Raw genomic sequence first — 25385 nt, forward strand, 5'->3', positions numbered from 1 at the left:
TCGTTGGGTGGCACCTCAACCGTTGTTGGGTGGTTTTACTACGAAGACGAGGGTGACGACAGTTAGGAAAAAGTTGACAGAGCAAGAGCTCTGATCTTGCAGACAGCAAAACAAAGCAAAGAAAACCACAAGAGCACAGCAGAATAACTGCTTAGCTTTCCATGTCAAAAAATGCAATTATTCGTCTTACAAGCGCTTACCAATCTGGACAATGCTATACATTTGATGGAGTGCCTACATGTACATTCTTATAAGAGACAATGCCAAAGACTGGTTTTCCGGTCACAAATTGATGAACAATATACTGGAAACTCACTTACGTCTCTATTTGATTGTTTGTTTGTTTTTTAGAAGCAGTGTACAGAGTAGACTCTTTTTCATGGAAGATGTAAAGGTAGATAACGTTGAGAATATGATTGTCTTAAAGGACCCTTGTCTGAAGCCATTTCCTAGCTAATGGGTGAATCAGGAACAATACCTGTCAAAATGTTCTGAATGTTTCGAATCTCTGATCGCACCTTGTCCTTGCACTCACAGTCGCAGAGGCAGCTGCATTTATTGCAGGGCTTCTCGCCCCTCTCGCTGGTCTCCAGGAGTGGCTGGGAGTAGTCCAGGGGCTGCGCTGCTTCCTGGCTGTTCAAGATCTCATCCAGAAAGGCGTCCGTGGAACAGCTGCTGCTCCGCGGCCGTGTCGCACCGGATGCCTCACAGCACTTGTTGGTGTTACCGGCACCTTGACTATCCAGTGTCGGTGCAGGCGAGGGGAGGGTGAAGACGTCGTCAGGCAGCTGGCTGCTACTGGCGGCGCTGCTGCTGGCGACGGGGCTGGGACTGGGTCTGGTCTGCAGGGAACTAAGGCTCACTGCAGGCGGAGCTGCAGAGCTGGTGCATGTGGGTGGTGCCTGGTACAGTACCTGCTGTGGTGCTACCTGGGCTTGGCTTGGTACCGTGGAAAGCTGGGGTTGAGGGGGCTGCACGATGACTCCTTGGAGTGGAATGCCCATGCCTTGCGCCATTTCCATCGGCACCATCTGGGCACCGACAAGGTTGCTGCCGGTGAAGTACTGCGGAATGAGGATGGCCCCCGGCACCCCAGAACCGGAAGTCTGAAGCACAGCACCCCCAGCATGTGGGATGCCACCGAGGAGCTGAATGCCCCCCTGTGGCGTCAGGGACACCGGGAAGGAACGCTGCTGGAGCGGATGGGAAGCTGTAGAGATGGCTCGCTCACCGGTGGCCATACCACCACTTGTTATGATATGCACTTGCGGCGCTGGCGGAGGTGGTGGTGGTAGTGCCGGCGCCGGCTGGATGACCTGGTTCTGGCGAGGCACTGCAGGTAGCAAAGTAGGGGAGGCAGTACTGAGGTTTGATGTGACTGCCGTCTCCAATGGTCTTGCCAGCACCTAAAACAACAACAATATGCAACAAAAAGCAATGGAAATTAAGCTCCTGACAGAATTAAAGAAAAGAGAAGTCATACCAGTAATTTAACCGCACCATATAACTGTTAAAATTTTGCAGTGTTTTCATCTTTGGGAAATATCATGAGCCGACTAATATTTGCAAAACAACAACTCACCAAATAATGCTACATTGTATCTCTCATGAAACACAAATGCACTGTATAACATAATTACCTCCGCCAATTATGTTTTCGTTACCGTTGGTTTGTTTGTTCGTTCGTTCGTCAGCTAGTTAGCTAGTATGTTAGTAGGTTAGTTAGTTTGTCCGTGTGCAAAATAACTCAAAAAGTAGTTAACGGATTGGGATGAAACTTGCAGGAAAGGTTGAGAATGACACAAGTAACAAACGATTAACTTTTGGTAACGATCCGAGAATTTTTTGGGAATTTATGAAGGATTTCTGATATTTTGCCAGGTAGGGTCAATGAACTTGGGAGTTCAGGCTGCGCGTATTTGAGGTTTGCCTGCGTGCACTAAAGTGCGTGCTCTAGTTTCTGCTGGGTCGAGGCGCGCCGTGCAGCTGAGGGGTTATGACGTAACAAAGGCTTCTATATTGGGAAATCGGGCGACTTTCAGCACCGATGCTGTGTGTACGTATGATATCTCTATGGAAGAACAAGATCAGTGGTGGAAATAACCTGCATACTTGGCAGAGGTCTGTGCTCTCAGAGTGCTTTTCAAGTTCACATATAGTTTATACTTCAAAGTAATGAGGGGGAATAGCCAAGTTTTCTCCACAAAAGGGAAAATATGACTTTCTTGTTCGGTCACTGAGGTTCCATACTGTGATTTCTTCACTTGAGGAATTTCTCTCATGTGCCTTAATCCAAGAAATACTTATGGCATATAATTGTAGTCCTTTATTAAGACAAAAATCAAGTGAACGTCTTGTCATTCTTCAATATTCTCTTTCACACAATTTTAGACTACCTTCGGTTTTTGGGCCAATCAAAATTCCCTAACTTTTCCCTGATTTGAGGCATTTGTATTAAAATTCCCTGACTGAGAAAAAGGAAAATAATTTTTCCTGATCTCCCTGATGGGCTGGGAACCCTGATTTAAATCATACCCATGGATGCCAACCCCTCTGTTGAACCACCCAAAGAAGAATGAAATCCAGGGAAAAATCTCTTCCCTGTAAATTCACCTGAGCTGGTGGTTGCGGGGCAGCCTGCGAGACCTCTGCCTGTGGCGGGGGTGCCAGCAACACGTACTGCGGATGCTGTTGTTGCTGGGCTTGTTGCAGTTGTTGCTGGGGTGGCTGCTGCTGGGCTTCTTGTTGCTGTTGCTGTTGCTGTTGCTGTTGCTGTTGCTGTTGCTGCTGCTGCTGCTGCTGCTGCTGTTGCTGTTGCTGGTTCTTTGGTACCAAGGACTGGAGGACATCTGGGGTGATGACCAGTTGAGTTGGGGGCAGATTGGAGGACGCCCCCTGGTTGATGGTGATCACAAGGTTCTGCGAACCTGATGCGGTAGGCACATTCTGCACGGTCACAACTTGCCCTGATTGATGTACAACTGTAGATGGACACATGCAAAATTTTGTTCATTTCATTTATCTTTATAATTCAAGAAATAAAAGAGAAGCATATATAGTATGGGAATAAAACAAAAATAAAGATGACATCAATAGTGACACTATACATAATAGTACAAATGACACAATAAAATAGTTAATAATGTGATTCAAAATACAACATACATATGAAAGCCTTTATCTGGATTGTAGAACAGTACATACCTAATGGTGTACAAATGATTATTGGAACTAGCAGAAATAATGAATAGAGTCATAAAAACACATCACACAACAAGAGTGAAAAGCAAGTACCTTCACACAGAACATCAGTATGAATTCAGAAGTATTTTTGTACTGCTTTTTTTATTATTGAATTGTAAATTAAAAGCACTACATCAAATTTGAATTTTTTCCTTAACACAGGACTGGAACATAGCATAGTGAATATCTAGACCTGTTCTAAAAACAGCCCAACAGTAAAATTGATGGCATAATCTAGCGTAATAAATATTTTATATCATGAACAGACGACAAGAAATAATGTGTGAGGGATATGATACCAGCATCTAAATAGGCAGACAGTAATTTTCAAAGTAGACGGGCCCTGGTATTTTGAAAACACAAAATGAAGAAATCGTTGGCCGAGAACCAGAAGGGTTTTATTACGTTTTTAATTTTTTATTTATTTATTTATTTATTTATTTATTTTTTTTTTATTGGGGGGGGGGGGGGGTTATTGAGTTATTGGTATCGTGTTGTAGAGCTCAATCTCCTCTACATTATGGTGTCAGTTAACTCTCTATTTGCCATGGTGGAAACCCCCTGTGTGCCACGTTATTCTGAGTCACGAAGGTAGTCATGCTTTGAGAAAGAATTCTGATTTTCCAATCTATATAACTTCTACAAATATCTGTTAAGCTGGAAATAATAGTGAAGAGTGAAAAGTTGAAAAGCAATGCCAAGCTTTGCTTTGATATAAATTCTATGACAAATGTATTTCTATTTATTTTTTAATGACCAGTTGCTACATTGCTGTAAAGGCATGGCTTTTGCACATGAAACCATGAGAGAAACTTAGAATTTACACGCAAATATAGTTGGGAGCACCGCTTGATAGTCAATCACCACTTAGAATGCAAGCTGTATGTAAAAGGAACAAAAGCGCGAGAAAAGCTTTCATTGTACCGCGGGATTAGGCGATTTATCGATCGGTTTAAGCGGATTAGTGCGTTTGAGCGGAATATGCGAAGTTGGCCCGCTGTCCACTGAGTGGGACGTGCGAACATGGCACATGAAGAGTTAAAGGTTACAAATTACTTTCATTTTCAGTTACTAGTAAAAGTTAAAAAATCACAACCACATGGGTGCTATCTATCCTATGTTTGGAACAATGCTTTTTAAATCTGCCCACTTTTGATCAAATAAACTTTTCATTTCATGTGAAATTGATTGTTTTGTTTTCATCTACGCTCAAATTTTAGAACCCGATAGCGTCCTTCTGGCTCTCAACTGACGTGATGTTGTTGCATTCAAGGAGCATCATGAAGGATGTATGAGACTTGACAGCACTAGTTCACTAGTTCCCGCTGATATTATAGATGCCAATGAGGGTTACTCTGTCATTTAATAACCTATGTACCACATTCGCATGCCTGACTCAGTCAACGGTGTACCATCTTCGCATATTCTGCTTAAACGCACGAACTCGCCCAAACCGATCAATTAAATCGCCAAATGCCACAATACAATGAAAGCAATTCTCATTCCCATCACATGTAGCTTGCATTTTATGTTGTGATACATACTATCAAGCGGTGTTTCTTAAAGAATTTGCGAGTAAATTTTACATTTGTGCCACTGTTTTTTTGTGCAAAATTCATGCCTCTACAATATTGAGGCAACTGGTCATTTGAAAGAAACACAATCACAGAGTAGTCATACAATTCATACCAAAGAAAAGCTTGACATTTTCTCTACATCTTTCTTTATTACATATCCATGGTAACAAAAGTATCTAAAAGTTACATTGATTTGAAAAATAGAATGTTTTCCTACAGCATGGACATGTTGCTCTCTGAGAATAATATGGCAAACAGTTAAAATGTGTATTCTGGCTATTAAAAATGGGGTCTATGAACCGTACCTGTGTTCTGAGAACTGGAGCTAGCACCAGCTGGCTGTTCTGTAGAAGAAGGTTCTTGACTGGTATCTCCCTGTGTCTCAAGAATCACAGGCTGAAGAGTGCTTGCAATACTGTGGTCTTGGATCTATGTGGAAGAGTGAGAACAAAAAACATTGACATTTTAGCACAGCTAATGAAATGCAAAATAGTCTGTTTATTTCTCATATATATGATCATTTGTTTTAACTGCACTTCAATCATGATAGACTCAACTGGTTCCACCATCAGTACCACACAATGTATGGTGTACACATCTTTTGGATCTAGATCTTCATCAAAAGCAGGACTGAGAGCTTCCATGTGACCAGTCTTTTATTCTACCTAAAGCCTAGGCCTTTAAACTGTATACTTTTTGCCGGGTGTTCATACATGAGTGACTGGTCCTAACAACTGCCTTTATGCTGGCAGTCAACTGGAAAAACAAAATCATACAGTGGCAGATCCAGAGGGGGGGCACACCCAGCACACGCCCCCCCCCCCTTTATTTTTTGTTAAAATCAAAAGAAATAGAAAGAAAAAATGAAATGAAACCCGGGAGTGGCACCAAAAATATTAGCTGAGCGCCCCCCCCCCCCCCCCCTTTACAGAATTCCTTGATCTACCCCGATACCAAATAGCAACAATCCAACAAAATAACAGCTTTTAACACAATTTAAATCTTAAAAATTGACAGCAAGACAAATACTTTACATACAAACTTGAAACAATGCATGCATACAAACAGGAACACAGCAAGCATTTCCTGGGCCCTTCCAAACAGGCTCAGACTGTATGCATTTAATTGTATATAGGCCTAATGTACAATTTTGTAATGTAATTATACATATCTCTACACCCATGACATCCTACTGAGACATTAAACAAAGAGTTTACAGACATCATATACAATTGAAATCACCTGCAATATGGTGAATATCTGTTATTCACACACACACACACACACACACACACACACACACACACACACACAACTGCTGCATAGAAATATTCTGATCAAAAGAAGAAATTCTTTCCAGTCAGTGGATGCAGCTACTGTGAAGGTCATACAAAGATCTAATAGAAATGTTTGTTGGATGTGTGAACAATTCTACAGACAGAAAAAAAAAATGAGCAACAAAGGAAATATTTAGGAAACAACCAACAGTGATAGACATGGAAGAAGGCCAAATAAGTGATGAAGAAACACATGGGGTGTTTGCTGAGAGTCATAACACAGCTATTCAAAAAAAAATAATACAACAATAAAATTAATTTAATCAATTTGAAATAAATTTCTTTCAGGCATTTCCTAAAGCTAATGTGAGGACAGGCTTTGCTTCATAATTTGTCCTTCTACTACTCCTACTACTACTCCTACTACTTCTAAAAATAAAAGAATAATAAGAGAAGAAGAAGAAGAAGAAGAAGAAGAAGAAGAAGAAGAAGAAGAAGATGAAGATGATGATGAAGAAGAAAAGAATACATTGTACCACTAATAAACTTGGAACTACTGCAATCATACCTTTGGTGAGTCTTCGTCGGTGGTGGAAGCTTGCAGGTTTTCAGGTGCAGAGGATATACCCATACCAAGGACTCCTGTCAATGTGTGCAAAAGCTGTGCAGCTACTTCATTACTGGTCTGTGGAGGGGATAAAATAATCAAGAAGAAAAAAAAAAGAACAGTCAGAGATCTGTGTATACTAGGAACACAGTGATATAGAATCAATTCTCTTACAGTATACCGGTGCACACACCACAGAAGAGAATGTCATTCAAACGTACTGGAGTTTATTAAACCCGTTGAGGAGGGACTGATTTTGGAACACCACGCATTTCCCATAGACACTTGCCCAAGTATACTCGGGACATGTCCTCAATGGGTTAAAAGAAGAAGTCCACCCTGGAAATCAGTTTGCGTGAATGGAAACAGAAACTTTACAGGAACAATAGAGCGAAAGTTTGAGTAAATTCTGATCAGAACGAAGAAAGTTTAAATATTTTATTTCTTTTTAAAATATGTGATCAATAGAACACACACTGGCAGTTGCGTGATGCTGCACGTATGATCATCCCGTACTACTCTTTAACATAGTTAATAACACAAGCAGTGTATTGTTTTCTGTACCACTCCTGCACAGGAAACATCATTATTCTGTTTAATATCAATAGTGAGAAAAGAGAGATTTTATAGAATTTTACGGACAGGGCAAATTGAAGATGAGCTTACACGCCATCACAGAGTTGTCAATTTCTCTTTGCTTGGTCATATCTTCAAAATTTCATTACTTTCTATAATCTTTAATCAGAATTCGGTCAAACTCTAACTATCCACTTCCTCTTACTTTGTCTGGTTTCATTCTGAAACAAACTTATTTTCAGGATGGACTTGCCCTTTTAAATTGAGCTTGTGTGTTTCTTCATATTCTGATTCCTGCAACTCTTGTCATTCACGAGCAGTTTATTTCACCACAATGATCAGAGTGGGCTTTTGTGTCTGGTGTATTCACTGAAGCAAGTTCGTGCCACAAACAGGTTTCAAAACATCACATAATACAATGCAATGTGGGGAATACCTGCTTTTTTCCCCCGTAGCTATTGGTAAATTGTATGCTGTACTGTAAACGCAGAAACTTTCGCAGTACATTAGATTTTCGTGCTACTTCTGGCTAGCACGAATTCTAATACCCACAACAGTATCTGTCACAGTTTTATCTGCACATTGTGAATGGGTTGACATTGTTTTGCGCAGTGCGAATTCAACAATCCGCGAACACATTTTTGAGCTGCTCAGCATGAAAAATTAATCATACAAAAACACTGATGTTTACAGTATGCTGTATGCCATATGGGATATCACAGAACATTCTACAATCCTTTGGAAGCCAAGAAAAAGCACTAATGATCAAAATGACACAATGCCGTGTGGGGAAATCCCCGCTGTGTATCATAATGCCATCCATCGACTGTTGTACATTTGTATGCTGCACACTGTGTGAGATATCAGGGAACAGTTGACAATCTCTTTAAAACTGAGAAAGGACACAAATACTGTATACGCCATATATCTAGTGAGTCTAATTTCCTCATTTGATGTCATGGTTTATCTTTGGAAAAGATTTGCAATGCAGCATGCATGGCCATTTACATGTATGCTACATGTACTGTAATACCACAATCACAAACATAAAATGAGGCTAAACTTGTTTGGAGAATGAGAATGACTGATTGTGTTGATAACATCTTCATTTTTTTCAATAATACACATTGTAAATACAAGTGCATATCTGCAAGCTTTCTTCACAACAATGTTGTCTCCCATGGAGGAACATTGCTGTCACATGCAACAGATAGTTTCTTAAGGAATATTTCCTACCCCTTTTTCAGCTTGGCCTCTTTCATTGCAAATTTCAATGGCAGTGCTCATTCAGCCATTGAAAGTGTCATAAATCGACCATGCACCATTTTTCAAATCTTTTCTCTTTTTTTTTTTTTTTTGGGGGGGGGGGGGGGTGGGGGAGGCAGAGAATCTGAGTGCAAAAGAATTTTAGCCATTGTCATGCTGCCAACTAAAAATTCAGATCATTGAAGCTTTTGTCTCGTGTAACTCCAGTACCTTCAGATGAATGCTACGCTATACCAAGAGTATGAAAAGTCCTATCCAACTACAAATGTTGGAAAAAACATGAATCTCTTCTGCACCCATGGTAAAACCAGATAAAAAAAGAAAAAAAGAATCGATGAGAGACAGAGACAGAGAGACAGAAAAAAAAAGAACAGAGACAACACAGTTTTGTCTGCTGAAAGAGCACAAGGTGTGACGATTCTTACCCTCACCACCTGCTCCTCGATGGATGCTTCGTTGTCCGTCCCCGCCGCGCCCCCTTCCCCTTCCCCGTCCCCTCCCCCTTCCTCCATCCCTTGCTGCTCCTCTTCGATATCCCCCATGGCAAAGGAGGTGCCCAACCCATAGCTGATGGAGCCCTGCTTGCTGTGGTTCCTCTGGTGACTCTTCAGGCTGTACTGGGTGGTGAAGGCCCGGCGGCAACCCCGGTGATTGCAAATGTACGGCTTCTCACCTGTGTATGCACAAACAGTAGTGACAAGCAGGAATAGTTAGCGTCAAACCACCATTCCACAGAGATTTACTCTCATCGGTCACTCATCGGAAGCAAAGTTTATTGTTTCTGGCAACCCATCGAAGTGTAACGAATTGTATTCTGATGAATCCGACCTGTTGTAGATTGACTATAAGGGTCAGTGTCAAACATATCAGGCGGTGATCCGATGAACCATTGAAGGTCGTCCGATGACGGTCACGCGCGACATGTCTGATACTGACCTGACGTGGAATGGAGGTATCAGGGCCTCTTCAAAGTGAGAATATTCTTAAATTATAAAATTGACCTTTTCATCCAGTAAATTTCCAGTTGTACATGCACCCATTGTATAATCATTATAAATAATTTTTCAGACAGCTCTCTTTTGTTATTGATGTAGGATTTTTATTTTTGGGCATGCAAGAGCTGTCGGACCACTGACTATACAGTGGATCAGACTTTTTCAGACTTGGGAAATGGGTCACAGCGTAAGTGCTATTGAGTCGATAGCGTAGGTCTCTATAGGAAAGTTGCGCCATGCACCCGTGTATGCATTTGACAAAACCACCGGGACCAAGTGCCTTAAAAAAACAACTAAACTTTCAAGCTAATAGCAAATGCAAAATGACATTATTGAGGGGTATCCTACACTTCCTTGATTTATAAGAGTCTTTCCTCCTTGTTTGGTTACAGATGGAACGTTGAGGAGTATTTCGAAGATGAAGTCTAAAATACCAAAAAGATGCAAATTAAAAACCTACCCTTTCACAATTCATCATTAATGAGGCATACAATATTTGCTACATGCAAAATGTATGCATGAATTACAGTCATAGTCATGCAATGCTCGACTTTTTAAATCTATGTGTATACTGGGAGAGCCTAAACTTCTGCATGATCTATTTTTCACAATGGGCAAATACCAGTGAATGCCACTTGTGTAATTCTGCTGATGGGAGTATTTCTATGCATACATTTATCTCCGCATTTCACTAAAATATTTCCCCATTGTTATTCAGCACTTGTGCGGTACATGTAGAAGGCAAAAGTTACAGAATACCATGTATAGTGTACAGTGTTGCTAAATCTTCCATGTTAATCCGTTAAGGATGAGTCTCGAGTATTAAAGCTCGGGCAGGGATCTACGGTACCGGTATGGGAGATACGTGTTGCAGCAAAAAAATCAGCCTGTCCTCATATGGGTTAACAGTACAGAGCACTTCGCACATTCTATTTTGAGAAAGTCAGCTACATCGTAAAAAGTAAACATGGACACAGAGATACTTTGCATTAAGCCTCCTGAACATCAAAAGATTCTAACTCTGCCAATACAATAATGTGCAAACTATGGAATGCATGTCATACAAGGTACGCTCTTTTACATCCTTGTGTGAAGGCAAGTAAGTATACACTGTAGTACATGCTAGCAATCCGCAATTTTGTTGTTGTTGTTCCTGTTTTACTGGTTATTTAGTTCTTTCCTCATCCACTTTATTCTTCCTGAAATGTTAGTCCCGGGGAAACCCACTTAGGCCTAACAATGTGAGTGTCCCACCTTAAAACCACTGCTATGTACAACAAAAAGAGGGATTTACGGGATGTTTGTGATCCCTTGTCAAAGGATGGATTGTTTTCAAGGACACAGAAGAACCAGCTAATAATGTGTCCAAGAAAGCAAGGTACAAGCTGTATGTACTGTAAGCATTAACAAGGCTTTCAAGCGACTCATTCGTGCACTGCAAGTACTGTACATTGCTCTGCACTGGTCAGCTCTTAAATTGAGACTTCCCTTGGCAAGTGTTGCCACAAGCATGCAGCGATCTTCAATTTTGTAACCTGTTCACACACTCTGCTGATTATACCTTTATGGTTGAGTAAACAAAACAAAAATAATAGTTTCTCATCCTAACTATTTGAAAAAAGGAGGATGAAAGTACATGTGTACCAGTATTCTATTTTAAATGCCTGATCCACTGCAAAACACTATTCAGGTTGTCTAATTTCCAGTTATTTTTGAGTAGTACTGTACAATATGTACAAAATGTACAAGTGTAGGCTGTGCATGTACAAGGTCCAATGGCTGGAAAACAGCAAAAATCAATCAAAATTTCATCTTCAAACAACAACAACAACAACAACAAAAAACAATAGCAATAACAACAACAACAAACTTTTTAGATGAGGCAGCATAAAATGATGCAGGCGGGGATTAGAAATTAGCACTTTATTTTTACTTGGTCTTACCTGTATGTGTTCGAATGTGTGTCTTCAAGTGATGACTTGCAACGAAGGCCTTTCCGCAACTCTTAAAGTCACATCTGCAATGTCAATCACAAAAGAATTGCGCCTTATTATAGTAGTAGTAGTAGTAGTAGTAGTAGTACTACTACTACTACTACTACTACTACTACTACTACTACTACTACTACTACTACTAATAATAATAATAATAATAATAGAGAGACTCTTATAAAGCGCTCATTCTACCGAAAAAGATACTCATAGTATATTGGGGATGTCTGCAGAACTTGTACATGTACGTGTACAGTCTTAAACCAAACAGTCATCAAGCGGTATCTAAACCCATTCAGGATGTGGTGATTTTGCTACAACATGCATTTCCCGTATTAAAACGCTTGGCCAGGTACACTCGGAACTAGTCCCCAACGGGTTAAAGGGAAAGACGAATGCACAGCAAAACAAAAGAAAGCATCCAAACAGGGAGGTGGGAAGAGATTGTAAATTATACATTCAATGCAAAATAACGAAATGGATGCTTCCACCTCCCTGATCCAAACTACATTTCTGTACTCTGCATTGGCCATTAAAACAATTTCCAATTCTGAAATTCCCTCTTCTCCTTTGTAATGACTTTTTATAGTGGTGCGTGTTTAAAGCATGTGACAATGTGACATGTAAAATGTGATTTGTTTGAACGTTGCATCACTACCAACACTGGATCTATCACTTTTAGTTTTACTTTCATTTCAGTTTGCTGCATGTGACTGAAACAGAAAATGCATATGGTCAATTCCACGGAAAGGTTGCATTTTATGAAAATCAAACTATTGAGTATAGATGATTAATGAAGCTTAGATGATCTGGTATTGTTTACTCAAAGCAGCCTTTCACAACGGATATTTTGATACCTCATTTGTGAAAATCGGTGAACGTGGAGTGGAGTTATGTCCGAAAAACCTTCATTTTTCATGAAAATTGCCAATTTTTGCAGAATTTATGTATCATTTCTGATACACTATTATGACCATAATACAGCTTGTGTAATTCTCAGATGGCTTATTTTCTGAATGTTCTTTGGTCATAGATTGGTTTTATGATGTTCTGGAACTTGTTCCGGCATCAGTAAATATTATTCTCTCAATCTCAAAATGTGGTAGTTGATAGCGTCCCATAAGTCACGTTTTTGTGTCCCATCAGTCACACTAGTTTTCCCTATCCTGCTACTGTACCAATGAGTAGATATTCAGACCACTTGGCTCAGGGTAAGCACCAACCCTTTGCTACATTCAGGAAAGAAAATATCTTTCCAGAGACTCTGTGTGTAAGAATATTTCAGAACTTACTTTCCCATGTGAAAAACGGTGGTCCTCAAATGTCCCATAAGTCACGACAGCAATTTTTCATTGCTGTACGTAATGCAATGATACTTTTCATACTAAGTATGGTGTTTTCATAAACTGTGATATGATGGATTTAACCATGAACTGAGAAAAATGCATTTGATGCAACTATTTTCTCAAAATACTGGTTTGAAATTGCCAAAAATTGTCACTTTGTCCCATAAGTCACAATGGAATTGACCATATTTAAGTCCAAATCTTCATAACTGGTGTATGGAAAGAAAAAGACAAAGCCTGTGCTACCTTAAATAATCTAAATCTGAAATCCTAATATTTTACAAAATATTTTCAAGTGGCTCTACAGTTTGAGTTAAAAATTTATATTTACAGTTTTTAGTTGAAATAACTGTTTAAATGCCAAGTCTTGACTCGGGCAGGCCTTTATGTATTTTTGAAGCTAACCAATATCCTGAAACTACTAAGTATGCACTATGTGTGCAACACAATGAACTATCAGTTATGTAACATTTGCCCTTGGACTGGTGATATTAGTGCCACCTATCATGCAAATATTATCTCATTTGCCATTTCACTATTTGCATGTCCATGTTTCTATCACAAATGTAGTTTGATTTTTAGAGGGATAGGCTTACAATGTATATAAAATGCATGCAAATTGTAATTCTATGTGCTGTATAGCACCTCATTCACATAAACTTTGTAAACAGATTCTTGACGTAGAACATTAAATCCAAGAGTGGTGATGACATTTGCAACAGGAAGCACACAAACAGAAGACCATCAACAAAAGCAAAACTGTAAAGACACTCTCATGTCTCTAGAATACCAGGACATGTGACTTTTGATCCCCCCCCCCCCATTACAGCACATTTCTATGGTTTGGTATTACATTGCATTTTGTGATATCAAGATGGTCTTCACCTTTTGATAGCCATTCTGGAGCTTCATATTATAACTCATAAATGTAAAAGGTAAAGTGTAAGTTCATCTTTCATAAATTTGTAGTTCATGTGTTTTGTTTTGTGGAATGTAAAGCCTCTGGATTTCTAAATCGGATTTCTTTTTCAGAAAATACAATAATTCCTGTTGCTCTCTACCCTGGCAAATTTTTGAACAGGAAATTTCTTATCTTTGTTTTGTGCACCATAAAGATTTGTCCAGGTCTATAGATCTAATCTGTCTTCAGTGTACGGAGAGAAATTCAGAGGTGCTAATGAAATGAGAAGGCTCTGATTTCTATGGATAAGCAAATTCCCTGCGTCTGATTGGTCATTATAAGATTAAGATAACATTATCATTACAGTATATCTATATCACACAGGAAATAAGCTCAGAGGCAGGTTACCGGGTAGTCTGTGCTGTACTATGTACACCCATGTATGTAGGTATGTTGTACTGTACATTCACTGTGTACAAATGTACAATTGTAGAAGGCATTCATTGTTTCACTCTGGCACATACATTGTACATCAAACTGATTTCAATAGCAATCCATCACCACAGCTGCCTTCATATCCCTACGGGCCTGTATACAGCATTTTAGGGATAATTGGAATGTGCAATTGTATAGTGGATAATTATGTTAAGACTTATAAATCACAAATTTTTGAATAAAATGTATACGGCCTCAGGTATAAACTAAGTATCTATTTACCATAAATTTATTCAGCAGGGAAATATGACTAAGAAAGGAAGTCTTGACCTCACCACAGTTTTCCTACAGCTACAGTACGCGCAATAGAAAACGCCCGACGAAAGTGCGTCTAAATTTCGTCCCAACGCTTTTTTCGTTGTTGATTTCGTCGGGGACGTTTTCAACGCTTTTTGCGTCCAGACTTCATGGACGGATTTTGGACGAATTCAACGAATTCAACGAAATCCCCGAACGCTTTTCCGAAGCTGTGGACGCTTTCAACGCTTTCGACGCTTTCAACCCTCTGTACACATCACACACACAGCTACACTGTATACAAAGTTAGCTCGAATCGCGAATCGCTAGCTCTCCCTTCGTCGAAGTTGTCTAGGTTTCCCGTCCATTTCTCTCATTTTCTCTCTTTTGCTTTCGTATCATTGTATCCCTTTCTTTTCAGAGTACAATCATACTTTAGAGAGTATTTTTTCTCATTTTTATTAAGTGATTACCGTGTTTGCCACAATTTGGGGTGAGTTTTTGTTCGAGTGTTTGTTGAGTTTTTCGATTGAACGATGTGTCGATTATCTTCGTGTGTGCGAGAATATCGTACCCACTCGTTTGTTTCCGTGTAAGTATTTTTACCGTAAAGTGTCTTCATCGTTCGTCTTCACGCATCGGGTTTTCACCCTTGTTTTCCTCATCGTAGTTTTCCACATCCATTTTTTTTTTTCCGGTGCAAGATACTCTGTGTATTTTCTGCTACGGTAAAATGCCATCGTCGATATTTTTTGTGTATTCATCGTAGTTTTCCACCTCCATTTCATTTTTGTGTGCAAGATGTGTAGCTAGGTCTGCGATGTCTGAATCGTTTACAGATGTGTTTTGTGAGAGTATTAACCACGATGATTTTGAGGATTTTGAGGGTTTCGCGGTGGATGAGATCGACTGGAATGATAGTGATAATGATAATGAATCTACACTATCTAGTAGTGTTGATATAAGAGCTCTTATGATGATGCAATTTATTTCGTGTGACCGACCATCATGACGTTGGCGATGACGAGTACGAAACGAGTAGCCTATACATGTACAATGTAGGCCTGTAATGATCTAAGACGAGAGTGACACTGACGACATGGCCTGGCCCTGGGGGCTGTTTTAGTGTTGCCTGCTGAGTAGGTGTTCCATTCTATCCTTTCAGTTATCTTTCTATCACTTTCTTCTTTTGACCCTGGATGGAAAAAAAACCCTATCTTGCCATGTAAAGACAGAACACATACCATCATGAAATATCATGACATTACTAAAGTAATAAAAGAAATAAGTAAGCGATGAAAATTCTTGTTTGTAAAATCATAAATCAAAGGTGATTTCATATGAACCAGCTCTTTGAAACGTATTTAATTTGCCTATTGATACTTGCTTTGCAAGTATACATTTTCTCTCCCATGGACTTCGTGTCCCCCCCTTTTTTATGTGCTTTAATGATTATTCTAATTTGTTTTGTCAATATCATCATTATTGCTGTATTAATATTACCATACTTTGATATGGTTAATTGCATTTGTTGATTGACTCTAACTTTCATTTTGTTGCCTCCTCTTGGTACTTGTACAGATCCTTTTCTAGGGCTTGCTGTTTGCTCACCCCCCCCCCCCCCTTTGCTGTTGCTATTTCACTCTTTACTTTTCTTTGTCTCTCTGTTGTTCCTTATCTTGTTTGATGTTGCCTCCATATTCATCCTTTTCCTTCAATGGTTGCCCCCTGGCCCTCACGACCATTACTAACCTTCCCCTGCCTTTTGTCTGTCCATCCTCCTGCTCTAATCCCCCTCCCTTTACCTGTTGGGCTCCTTGCCCATGACATCCTACCCTCTCCTTTTGTTTTCTTTGTTCCTTGTCCCTTGCCTGTTCCTGACTGTTCTTGTTGTGTGAAGTCGCTTTACATGTGTGTGGTTGCTTTTTATGCCTATTTGCCATTTTGCTTCTGACGAAGATTCTGCTATGATCGAAAACTTAGGTCCCTTTTGACTCTATCCTAAAAACATTCATGTACACTCCCAAAACTTGCTGGGCTAGTAATGAAAACTTCCATTATCTAGCAGGGGAGAGGGAATGCTTTCATTTTCTCAAGAGAGCTTTTGTGTGAGAGAATGCAAAACTTGATTGAGTGTTGCCAAGTTGTTTTCAAACTTCTTCATTTTATTTGATCTTAAGCATAATCACTTTCGTAAGTACATGTACAGTATTACGATTTCTTCTCCCCTGACTGTAATCGGAAAGTTTGCCATAAGGACGATCGCTAATGTGTTTGGATGTGCCGATATGCGAAACACGTGGTTCAGAAGAATGCACCATGTGCTACTTACAGTTGTACTGCCTTAAAGGTTACTGCAAGTTGAATGGATCGAATGCGCCATAGGCTTAGTTACGGTAAACAGTTTACGTTCGATGCGAATAATTATTACGTCTTTCAGGATCGAGGAATAATACACACAAAACATGCAAACAAACAAATCCACGAACGAGTGTTGATAACCAAAATTCATATGAAAAGTAATAGGCAGTTTTGATGAGCGTGAAATTTTATTGTCATGATTTTGCCGTTTAATCGGGTGGTGGCTGCATCACATAGGACATCTCAGTGAATTTGTCTAGGCATATGAGACTTTTCATATAAATCTGTGATTGCATTTTTGAGTGATTAATCAATTCCTTTTTACAGTTCGGGAACCAGAACATCAGAACATCTTTGCAATGATTCCTTTAACTCAACTCACCCGCGAGTTCTTGGATCGATATACTACACCAAATGCGCGCATTCTTTCGTCTGGCACCTGGGGTCTGGCACGCACCTGGTTTTGTGGAAATTTCCACAAAGGGAGAGGGTGGGGTTTTTCCAATCCCAAGAGACCGCATTATACACAAGAAGACAATCTCGTCGCTTCTATCATTTTCCGTCACTCGTGTTTTCCCCTTATTCTTTGCTAATAATGAACATTTCGATTGAACTTAACGATGGTTGTTCACACGTGGTTCCTTTTGTTGTGAGGTGTAGGTATTTTCTTTTTTTATCATTCTTGGGAGGGGAAAGAAGAGTAAAAGAGGGAAAACTTATTTAAATAAACGAAGGGCACGTACGCTCAGCATCCACAGCAAGCCGTCTTTTACATCAGCATCGTTGATTATCATCACTTGCACTATCATCAGGCATCACTCGGATAATTTTGTCCTTTTTTTATAAACATTTAGAAACACGATCACCATCACTCGAGATAAACACGTAGCAGTGGCAGATCCAGAGGGGGCGCATGAGGCGCACGCCCCCTTTATTTATCGTGGAAAAAAAAAATAGAAGTGAAACCCGGAAGTGGCACCAGAAATATTAGTTGCGCCCCTCCCCCCTCCTGTACAGAATTCCTGGATCCGCCCATGCCTGTACGAAAATAAATGTCAACAGACAAAGTATCAACAACCTCCCTGACAACCACATAAACATTACCACAGAGCACACCGAAGCGGCTGGCATCAAACACCCTTCGAAATACTGCAGCAAAGCGCGAAATCGCCGTTACGAAAATGCATGTATATATACACAGTGCGAGGCAATTGAAAGATTACCTTTAAATATTTCAGAATATGAAAGGAACAAATAAAGTGATATGAAACGAAAGAAATCGTACACCAAACGAAAGGTATAACGACCTCCAATAGGCCCTTAGCCGCAGCATATCAATAAACATGACGTAAACCAAAGCACACGGAATATGCGTGTTTCGGATTCCTCCCTTCTATATTTCTTTCCTGAACTATTCCCAATGCCCGAATAAAATAATGACTAGTTTGTTACACTGATTTCTTCTTCTGAGGTAAGGAAGTTCGTTCGTCCGAAAACAAAAGGATTGACACTCCGAAGGTTTGCTAATCGGGCAATGCCCCCCCCCCCCCCCAAAAAAAAAAAACAGCCCACAAAATGCTCGTTAATCAAAACATTGGTTAATAATGTTAAAGACGATAATAATAATAATAATAAAAATAATGATAATAATAATAATAATAATAATAATAATAATAATAATAATAATAATAATGATAATAATGATAATAATAATATAACAATAGACAGAAATAAAACAATATATGGCCCCCTATAGCAATTACCCGCAGCATGATTACATTTTCGAATCAACAAACATGGATCGGCACAAGGAATATGCGTGTTTCGGATTCGAAATAACGCCGTAACCATCGGAATAGCGCACCCGTTTTCTTTTTTTCGGAATAATGAACACCACGGAAATGAATAAATGATTTCAAACTAAGAATCCATCGTAATTCTTGCCTTAAAGATTTTCCTCCCTTCTATATTTTATTCCTGAACTATTCCCAATGCCCGAATAAAATAATGACTAGTTTGTTACTCTGAAACATGGTGTTGTGAGTCAAGGAAGTTCGTTTATCCGAAAACGAAAGGATTGACACTCCGAAGGTTTGCTATACCCATCGAACAATGGGGGAAACAAAATAATAGTAATACATTTTATTTTCAAACTAGGTACGAACATCTACAAGGTGTAGGGAATTTGCGTGTTACGGAACATTTTATCACTTTCGCATCAGCGAACTTTACGTGCATTGGGTACTACAAAAATGCCTCCCCCCCCCAAAAAAAAAAAAATGTATATATAATTACACCAACGCTTGAGCATAACAACAAACAAGCAATCGAACAAACAAATAAACAACTTAAGATTTAATCTCATAGCTGCTTTGAATATTTCACGTTCCGTCTGCATGACTGTATATATACTTCTTTTCAGAATTATCTCTCGCTTCCCGCTTCACAACTAGGAAATAAACGATGTCAAACTACAGGTATATAAGAATTAAACTTATTGTCTTACTCTGAATATAAAATTCATTATTTCAAAAGTTCGTTTATCCTTGAATACAACAGGCTCGATACTACAGTACTCCGAAGGTTTGCTAATCCGACAATAACGCACCTATCCAATCACAAACATTCGTGCATTTTCGAATTATGAATCATAATTTGACTATCACATTTACGAACATCTATTTTTCGTGTAGGGAAGTCGCGTGTATCTGAATGTTTCATTTTCGTCCTAATGAACCTTATGGGTGCATGGGTACAACGAACATGAACCTCAAACCCCCCCCCCAAAAAAAAAAATAAAATAAAATAAAAAAAGAAAGAAAGAAAGAGCCAAGTCAAACTAAGAATCAGTCTGAATTAGTCGCTTTGAAAATTCCACGTACCGTCTGAATTATCTCTCTGTCCAATAAAGAAATAAACGATATCAAACTAAGAATTAAACTTATTGTCTTGTTTTGAATATTATTTTTTTTTTTGCTTTTCTGGGGCCCGTTGCATAAAACTTACCATTGAATTTCAATAGTAACTACCGTCAGCATCAATGATTATAAAATTTACCGCTGATTTAAGACTTACCGCATAGAAAGGAGCGGTAAGTCCAGCGGTAAGGGTTTTATGCAACAGGGCCCTGATTCAATAAAAAAACGGGCAATGTAACGCGCAATTGCTGAAGAAAGAAAATATATTTAATGACCAAATAACGGCGAACAAATCCTTCTAATTTCTTTTTTCCTCTTTTTGGGGGTTAATTTTCTTTCTATACTCAAATGGATTTTACGTACACGCAATTTTAGTGAAACCATTTTCTTTTTGGTCGGCATTCTACGATAAGGTTCCTGTGGGTTCCTGTGGGTTCACCCTCGCCAAAATTGCGTGATTTCTCTTAAATACTATGAACCCGAATGATCTCTGATTGGTAATTTAGTCTATTTCATGATCAACAGTTGTTTATTTTCTGCTTGTAAAAAAAAAAAAAACACGTGAACAATTAGTAGGCCTTATACTGGGTCTTGTCATGTATCGTACATCTCTGTTTCGTTCAGCCGAGCGAGCCATCACATGGCAATTGCGACGCACATACGGCGCACTCGCCTTTCCCACACGTGCACATTCCCTGGTTACATGCAGCCCGCATACCAACATGTGATGTATCAGGTGACTTACAAATGCAGTGAATAATCTGCTAACGGTGCCATACTTACAGCTAGGGTAAGGGAAACTAAAACTTTTACAAATTGCTTCAATGAAAACGGCATCGATGTATGTATACATGTTACCATTCTTAATAGTATTATGTGAATCAGGTGAATTCCACGCCTGTCTACTGTTCTCATTCCCGACCGCTGTGCTACTACTTGTTGAGTCTAATCTTGCAGTGATTCTTGCCGGCTAGCGGCTGTGGATGTGGCCACTACACACACACGTGTGTACTGTATTCCATGTGCGCCTTGGATCACGGACGCTTTTAACGAAATTTGGACGAAACTGCCGAGCTCCGAACACGCATTTTCCGAACGAGCAACGCATTTGCCGAACGAAATTGAGCGGGCGGTCGTGCGTGAAATGCGTCCACAAAGCGTCAGAATCGTTGCTACTGGATCGATAACGAAATTTCGTCCAAATTTCGTCCAAATTTCGTTGCTACTCGATCGATAACGAACTTTCGTTGGAAAACGAAATTGACGGAGGCGTTTCTTATTGCGCGTACTGTATTTGGTTTTGATGTTGTGAGATGATTTTGGTCAAGTATTGAATCGTTTTCTTCAAATCTAGTAAATTGTACTATACAGTTCCCCCCCCCCCAAAAAAAAAAAAAAAAAAACCAACAACAACACACACACACACACACACACACACACACAAACAAAAACAGAAACACCACAATGTGACATTCAAAAGGAGATTTCATGGGCATTCCAGAAGAAATACCCCAAACATGTAACAGAGACGACATACATGGATGTACACTATATAATTGTACATCAATTAGGCATACACATTCTTTGTTAAGGACAGAGTGACACAGCAAAAGTTTCAACTTTTGAGCATACACAATAGATGCCATCCCCTAAAATAACCCCACACAAGTAGAACACCTGTGCCAGTTGAGCTAAATTCATACATACTTGTAGGGTCGCTCTCCTGTGTGCGTCCTCACATGTTTGCGAAGGTCGCTCAGAGTGGTGAACACTTTACTGCAGCCTTCCTCGTCACAGTTAAAAGTAGATCCCGTGTGGATTCGTTGGTGCGCTTTTAATCTGTCATTATGAAAATGGACAGAGCAAGTGGGAAAAAATACGACACAATTTGGAACACTGATCTATGTATTTAATACACTTGAATTTTCCTTTTCCTCCGTTTCCTAATCAATCTTTTCATAAGGAAAGAAGAGTAAAATATTGCTACAACTGTAGCACAATAAAAATTTGATCAGAATCATTTGAAGATGAAATGACAAAAGTTATGAAATTGTGAAGTTTCTCCTTTTTAACCTGCAGTCACTATGGATAATGCTATGCAGATAGCAAGTTGATGCTGTCATTACAGGTCTATAAACTTGCCACATACACAACAGCAAGGTATAAGTACACTTTGTGCATAAAATCTTTGAATTTTCACTTTTTTCTGTTTGTTTTGAACAAGATAACTGTAGGCCACAGACTTGATCCTGAATGTACACTCTATGTGACAAATCTTAGTTTTGAAATTATTCGTCCAGTAATAAGTTCATAAATAATTTACATTTTCAATTTTATGAAAGAAGAATGGAATTTTCATGACTTTTAAGTTTTTGTACTACGATGATCAATAAAGAATAAGATGACATACCCAAGCATAACATTTGCATACAATGTAATACATACTGGCCATTCATGAACTGTTTTGAAAAAAAAAAAAAAAAATCAGTAAATCTTAAACTTAATGTTTAATCTTTTAAAACTTAATCACTTTCAATCTGATTTTGATGAAATTATCACTGTTGTGTTTACATTTTTTAAACATTTGACTTTCTTACAGTATCAGACTATTAACTTGTACAGCAAGTGACCTGGGGGGCATTTCATGAAGCGTTTTGTCAGATATTTCATCTGACAAAATGTCAAAAGCTACTGAAATCCATGCATCTGCAGGGGGCATTTCATGAAGCATTTTGTCAGATATTTCGTCTGACAAAATGTTAAAAGCTACTGAAATCCTTGCATCTGATTGGCTGAGAGCAAATTTGTCCGACAAGTTGTCGGACAAAAATGCTTCATGAAATGCCCCCCACTTGTCGGAAAATATGCTTCATAAAATGCCCCCCAGATTGGCCGAGAGCAAATTTGTCCAACAAGTTGTCGGACAAAACATTTCATGAAATGCCCCCCTGGGGGGCATTTCATGAAGCACTTTTGTCTGACAACTTGTCGGACAAATTTGCTCTCAGCCAATCAGATGCAAGGATTTCACTAGCTTTTAACATTTTGTCAGACGAAATATCTGACAAAACGCTTCATGAAATGCCCCCCAGGACTGTCCCCTTTGAAGCAGACAGTACCTGGCAAAAAAGTTTCTTTGAAATATAAAATGAGAAAGAGTTGCTTTACATTCAATTTACAAAGTGATGACATATTCCTATGTTCATCGTTGTTACCAAGAATGCAATATTGAAAATTGAAATTGAACATCAAAAAATGACTGAGCCAACTTTAAATGGCTTTTTGGGTGTAATTAGACAACTAGCTGCCAAAATTACATAATGAACATGTTTCAGGCAAAACTTGTGTAGCAATCCTGATTTCATTTAGACTTTATATTTGATTACGGTACATCTAATTTCTCTTTCAATTTTAAAAATTCAACCGTTTATACCAGTGCTGATGCAACATCCAAATGTCTTTGCTTATAATGCACACTTTCTAAGACAGACTCAGATTTTTGTATTTTCAAATCAGACACGTTGTGTAAGGAAAAGCAGGATACCAATAGTCAATAGTCATGTGACCAATTTAGATCAATCATTAGTATAATTTTTGTTTTAAATAAGAGCATGCGCAGCAAGATGTTTAAGCCAGCAAAATGAAAAATACCAATGATACGAAATGGCTACAATGTCATGAGAAATTAAAACTCTACTTTTGCTACTTCTCATTTTTTCCTAGATTCTAGTAGTAGTAAGTCACTACAATGTAGTAGTAGTAGTAGAGTTTCTAGTAGATTCTAATTATTCTCGTTTTTACATATTGTAGTGCAACTACAAGTTTATATTCTTGCTGCTTAAAAAAATTCCTCAATGTCTAGCCTATCTAAACATTGCCAACTTCAGTGCGACACGGTCAGACTCGGGAATAAGAACTAGAATCTACACAGACCAGTCGCTGTACAACACGCACAGCGACTGGTGGGGCTAGAATCACAACACTCAACAGACGCACAAGTTGAGCATTGTTTGAAGTTGTTTAACGTTAGACATCTTACCTGTAAAGTGTATTAAATGATTTCTCACACCCTTGTTTATCACAGGAGTAAGGCTTTTCTTTCGTATGTACACGAACATGGATCTTTTTGCTGTAAGAAGTGAGGAACGCTTTACCACACCCCTTTTCTTCGCACACAAAATGGTAATCGCCTGTGTGGGTTTTCATGTGTGTCTTGAGATTGCCCGCAGTACTATATGAACGGGTGCACTTTGGGAAGTCACATTCAAAGCGTTTCTCTTTGGAGGATTTACTGTTCTTACTCTGTCTCGCTTCTTTCACACCCTTTTCACAGTCTTCATCGTTGCATATGACTTTGTAATCGCCTGGATGCGACCTCTGATGTGAAATAAGAGTATCCGCCGAGTCATATCTCTCATCACACCCATTGAAATGACAGTGAAATTGTTTTATTTCCCTCTCCTTTGTCTTTGGATTTTTGGTTTCAAGCGTAAGCGTCGCTCCTTGTATATTCTCCGCCTGTGGCATGAAGGCGTATCCAGGCATAATCTGCATCTGAATTTGATCAGCTGAAATCGTGTGCTGGATGAGGCCATCACCCCCGAACTCTCCGCCCGCAGACTCAGCGTCGCACCGATCTCGGTCCTCATCGTCCTCCGACGCGTTTCCAGAACCGTCGATCAAGACGGACGTCCTGTCGCAGCGGCTAGGGCTATGATCCATATCAATATCTTGCTCTTCATTCTCGTGCAGCATATCTTCCATTTCGACACGAAATTGACCCATTTCCTCAGCAGTCATGTCACACACAAGACCGACAACCTCAGCCATCTTGGTTGCATTACGTCATTGAGTGTTTTGTTTTGTTTTGTTTTGTTTTGTGTATTGTTTTTTTCAGACACGATCGATCTTATTTTCTAGATCTGCGCGCGCTGTGCATCAGCAAGCTGCTTCGTTGTGCGTTGTGGACGAGCGCGCCGTGTGAGAGCTATAAGTTGTGTCCTACGAGAGGAGCGCGCGCGAAATAAAAGATCGCTGGGATTCGGGATGCGTTTTTTTAGACGGCACAGATTGGGGCATGGCGCGTATTAAACCTATGAGAAACACGTTGGGTTAGGGTTAGGGTTTAGGGTTAGGGTTAGGGTTAGGGTTAGGGTTAGGGTTAGGGTTTGGGTTAGGGTTAGGGTCCCCAATCTGTGCCGTCTAAAAAAAAAAACACGTGGGAGGGAGTGAACCAGAGAGATCATTGCTAGTAATCAAAGAGATTTTTCTCCTCCCCATCACTGGGGAAAATCTCTATGCTAGTCATGCACTTCCGGGTGTGGGCGAATTTATTTCATGGACCTCTATAAAAATTGTTGCCGTTAATTGATTACTCTTGATTTTGGGACCTCCCTGTTTCTTTCTTTCTTTCTTTCTTTCTTCCTTTCTTTTTTTTTCTTTCTTTGTTTCTTTGTTTGCTTGTTTGTTTGTATCTTTCTTTCTTTCTGTTTTTTTTTTAAATCATGGAGGTCGATTGTTGAATGCCAGTACCCCGAGGCCACGCGGTTATCCATCCTTTTTGAAATTATTGTAAAAGTATGAGCGCTGTCACAG

At 39.4% G+C, this 25385-nt stretch overlaps 1 protein-coding gene across 1 annotated transcript; it reads right to left on the minus strand.

The window, feature by feature from the left end:
* Nucleotides 1-297: 297 nt before the first annotated feature.
* LOC139712112 (uncharacterized) lies at nt 298-24622 on the minus strand. The gene is made up of 8 exons (XM_071623947.1): nt 23830-24622; nt 21498-21629; nt 11485-11558; nt 8972-9219; nt 6666-6782; nt 5126-5249; nt 2614-2981; nt 298-1406 (listed from the first exon to the last, which is right to left on the minus strand). The coding sequence occupies exons 1-8, from the start codon at nt 24618-24620 to the stop codon at nt 450-452; spliced, it is 2811 nt and encodes a 936-aa protein (XP_071480048.1). The 5' UTR covers nt 24621-24622; the 3' UTR covers nt 298-449.
* Nucleotides 24623-25385: the final 763 nt, after the last annotated feature.

This window comes from Diadema antillarum, unplaced genomic scaffold (assembly GCF_040938485.1).
Source record: "Diadema antillarum isolate AM-2024a unplaced genomic scaffold, OU_Dant_1.0 seq00001760_RagTag, whole genome shotgun sequence".
NCBI lineage: Eukaryota > Metazoa > Echinodermata > Echinoidea > Diadematoida > Diadematidae > Diadema > Diadema antillarum.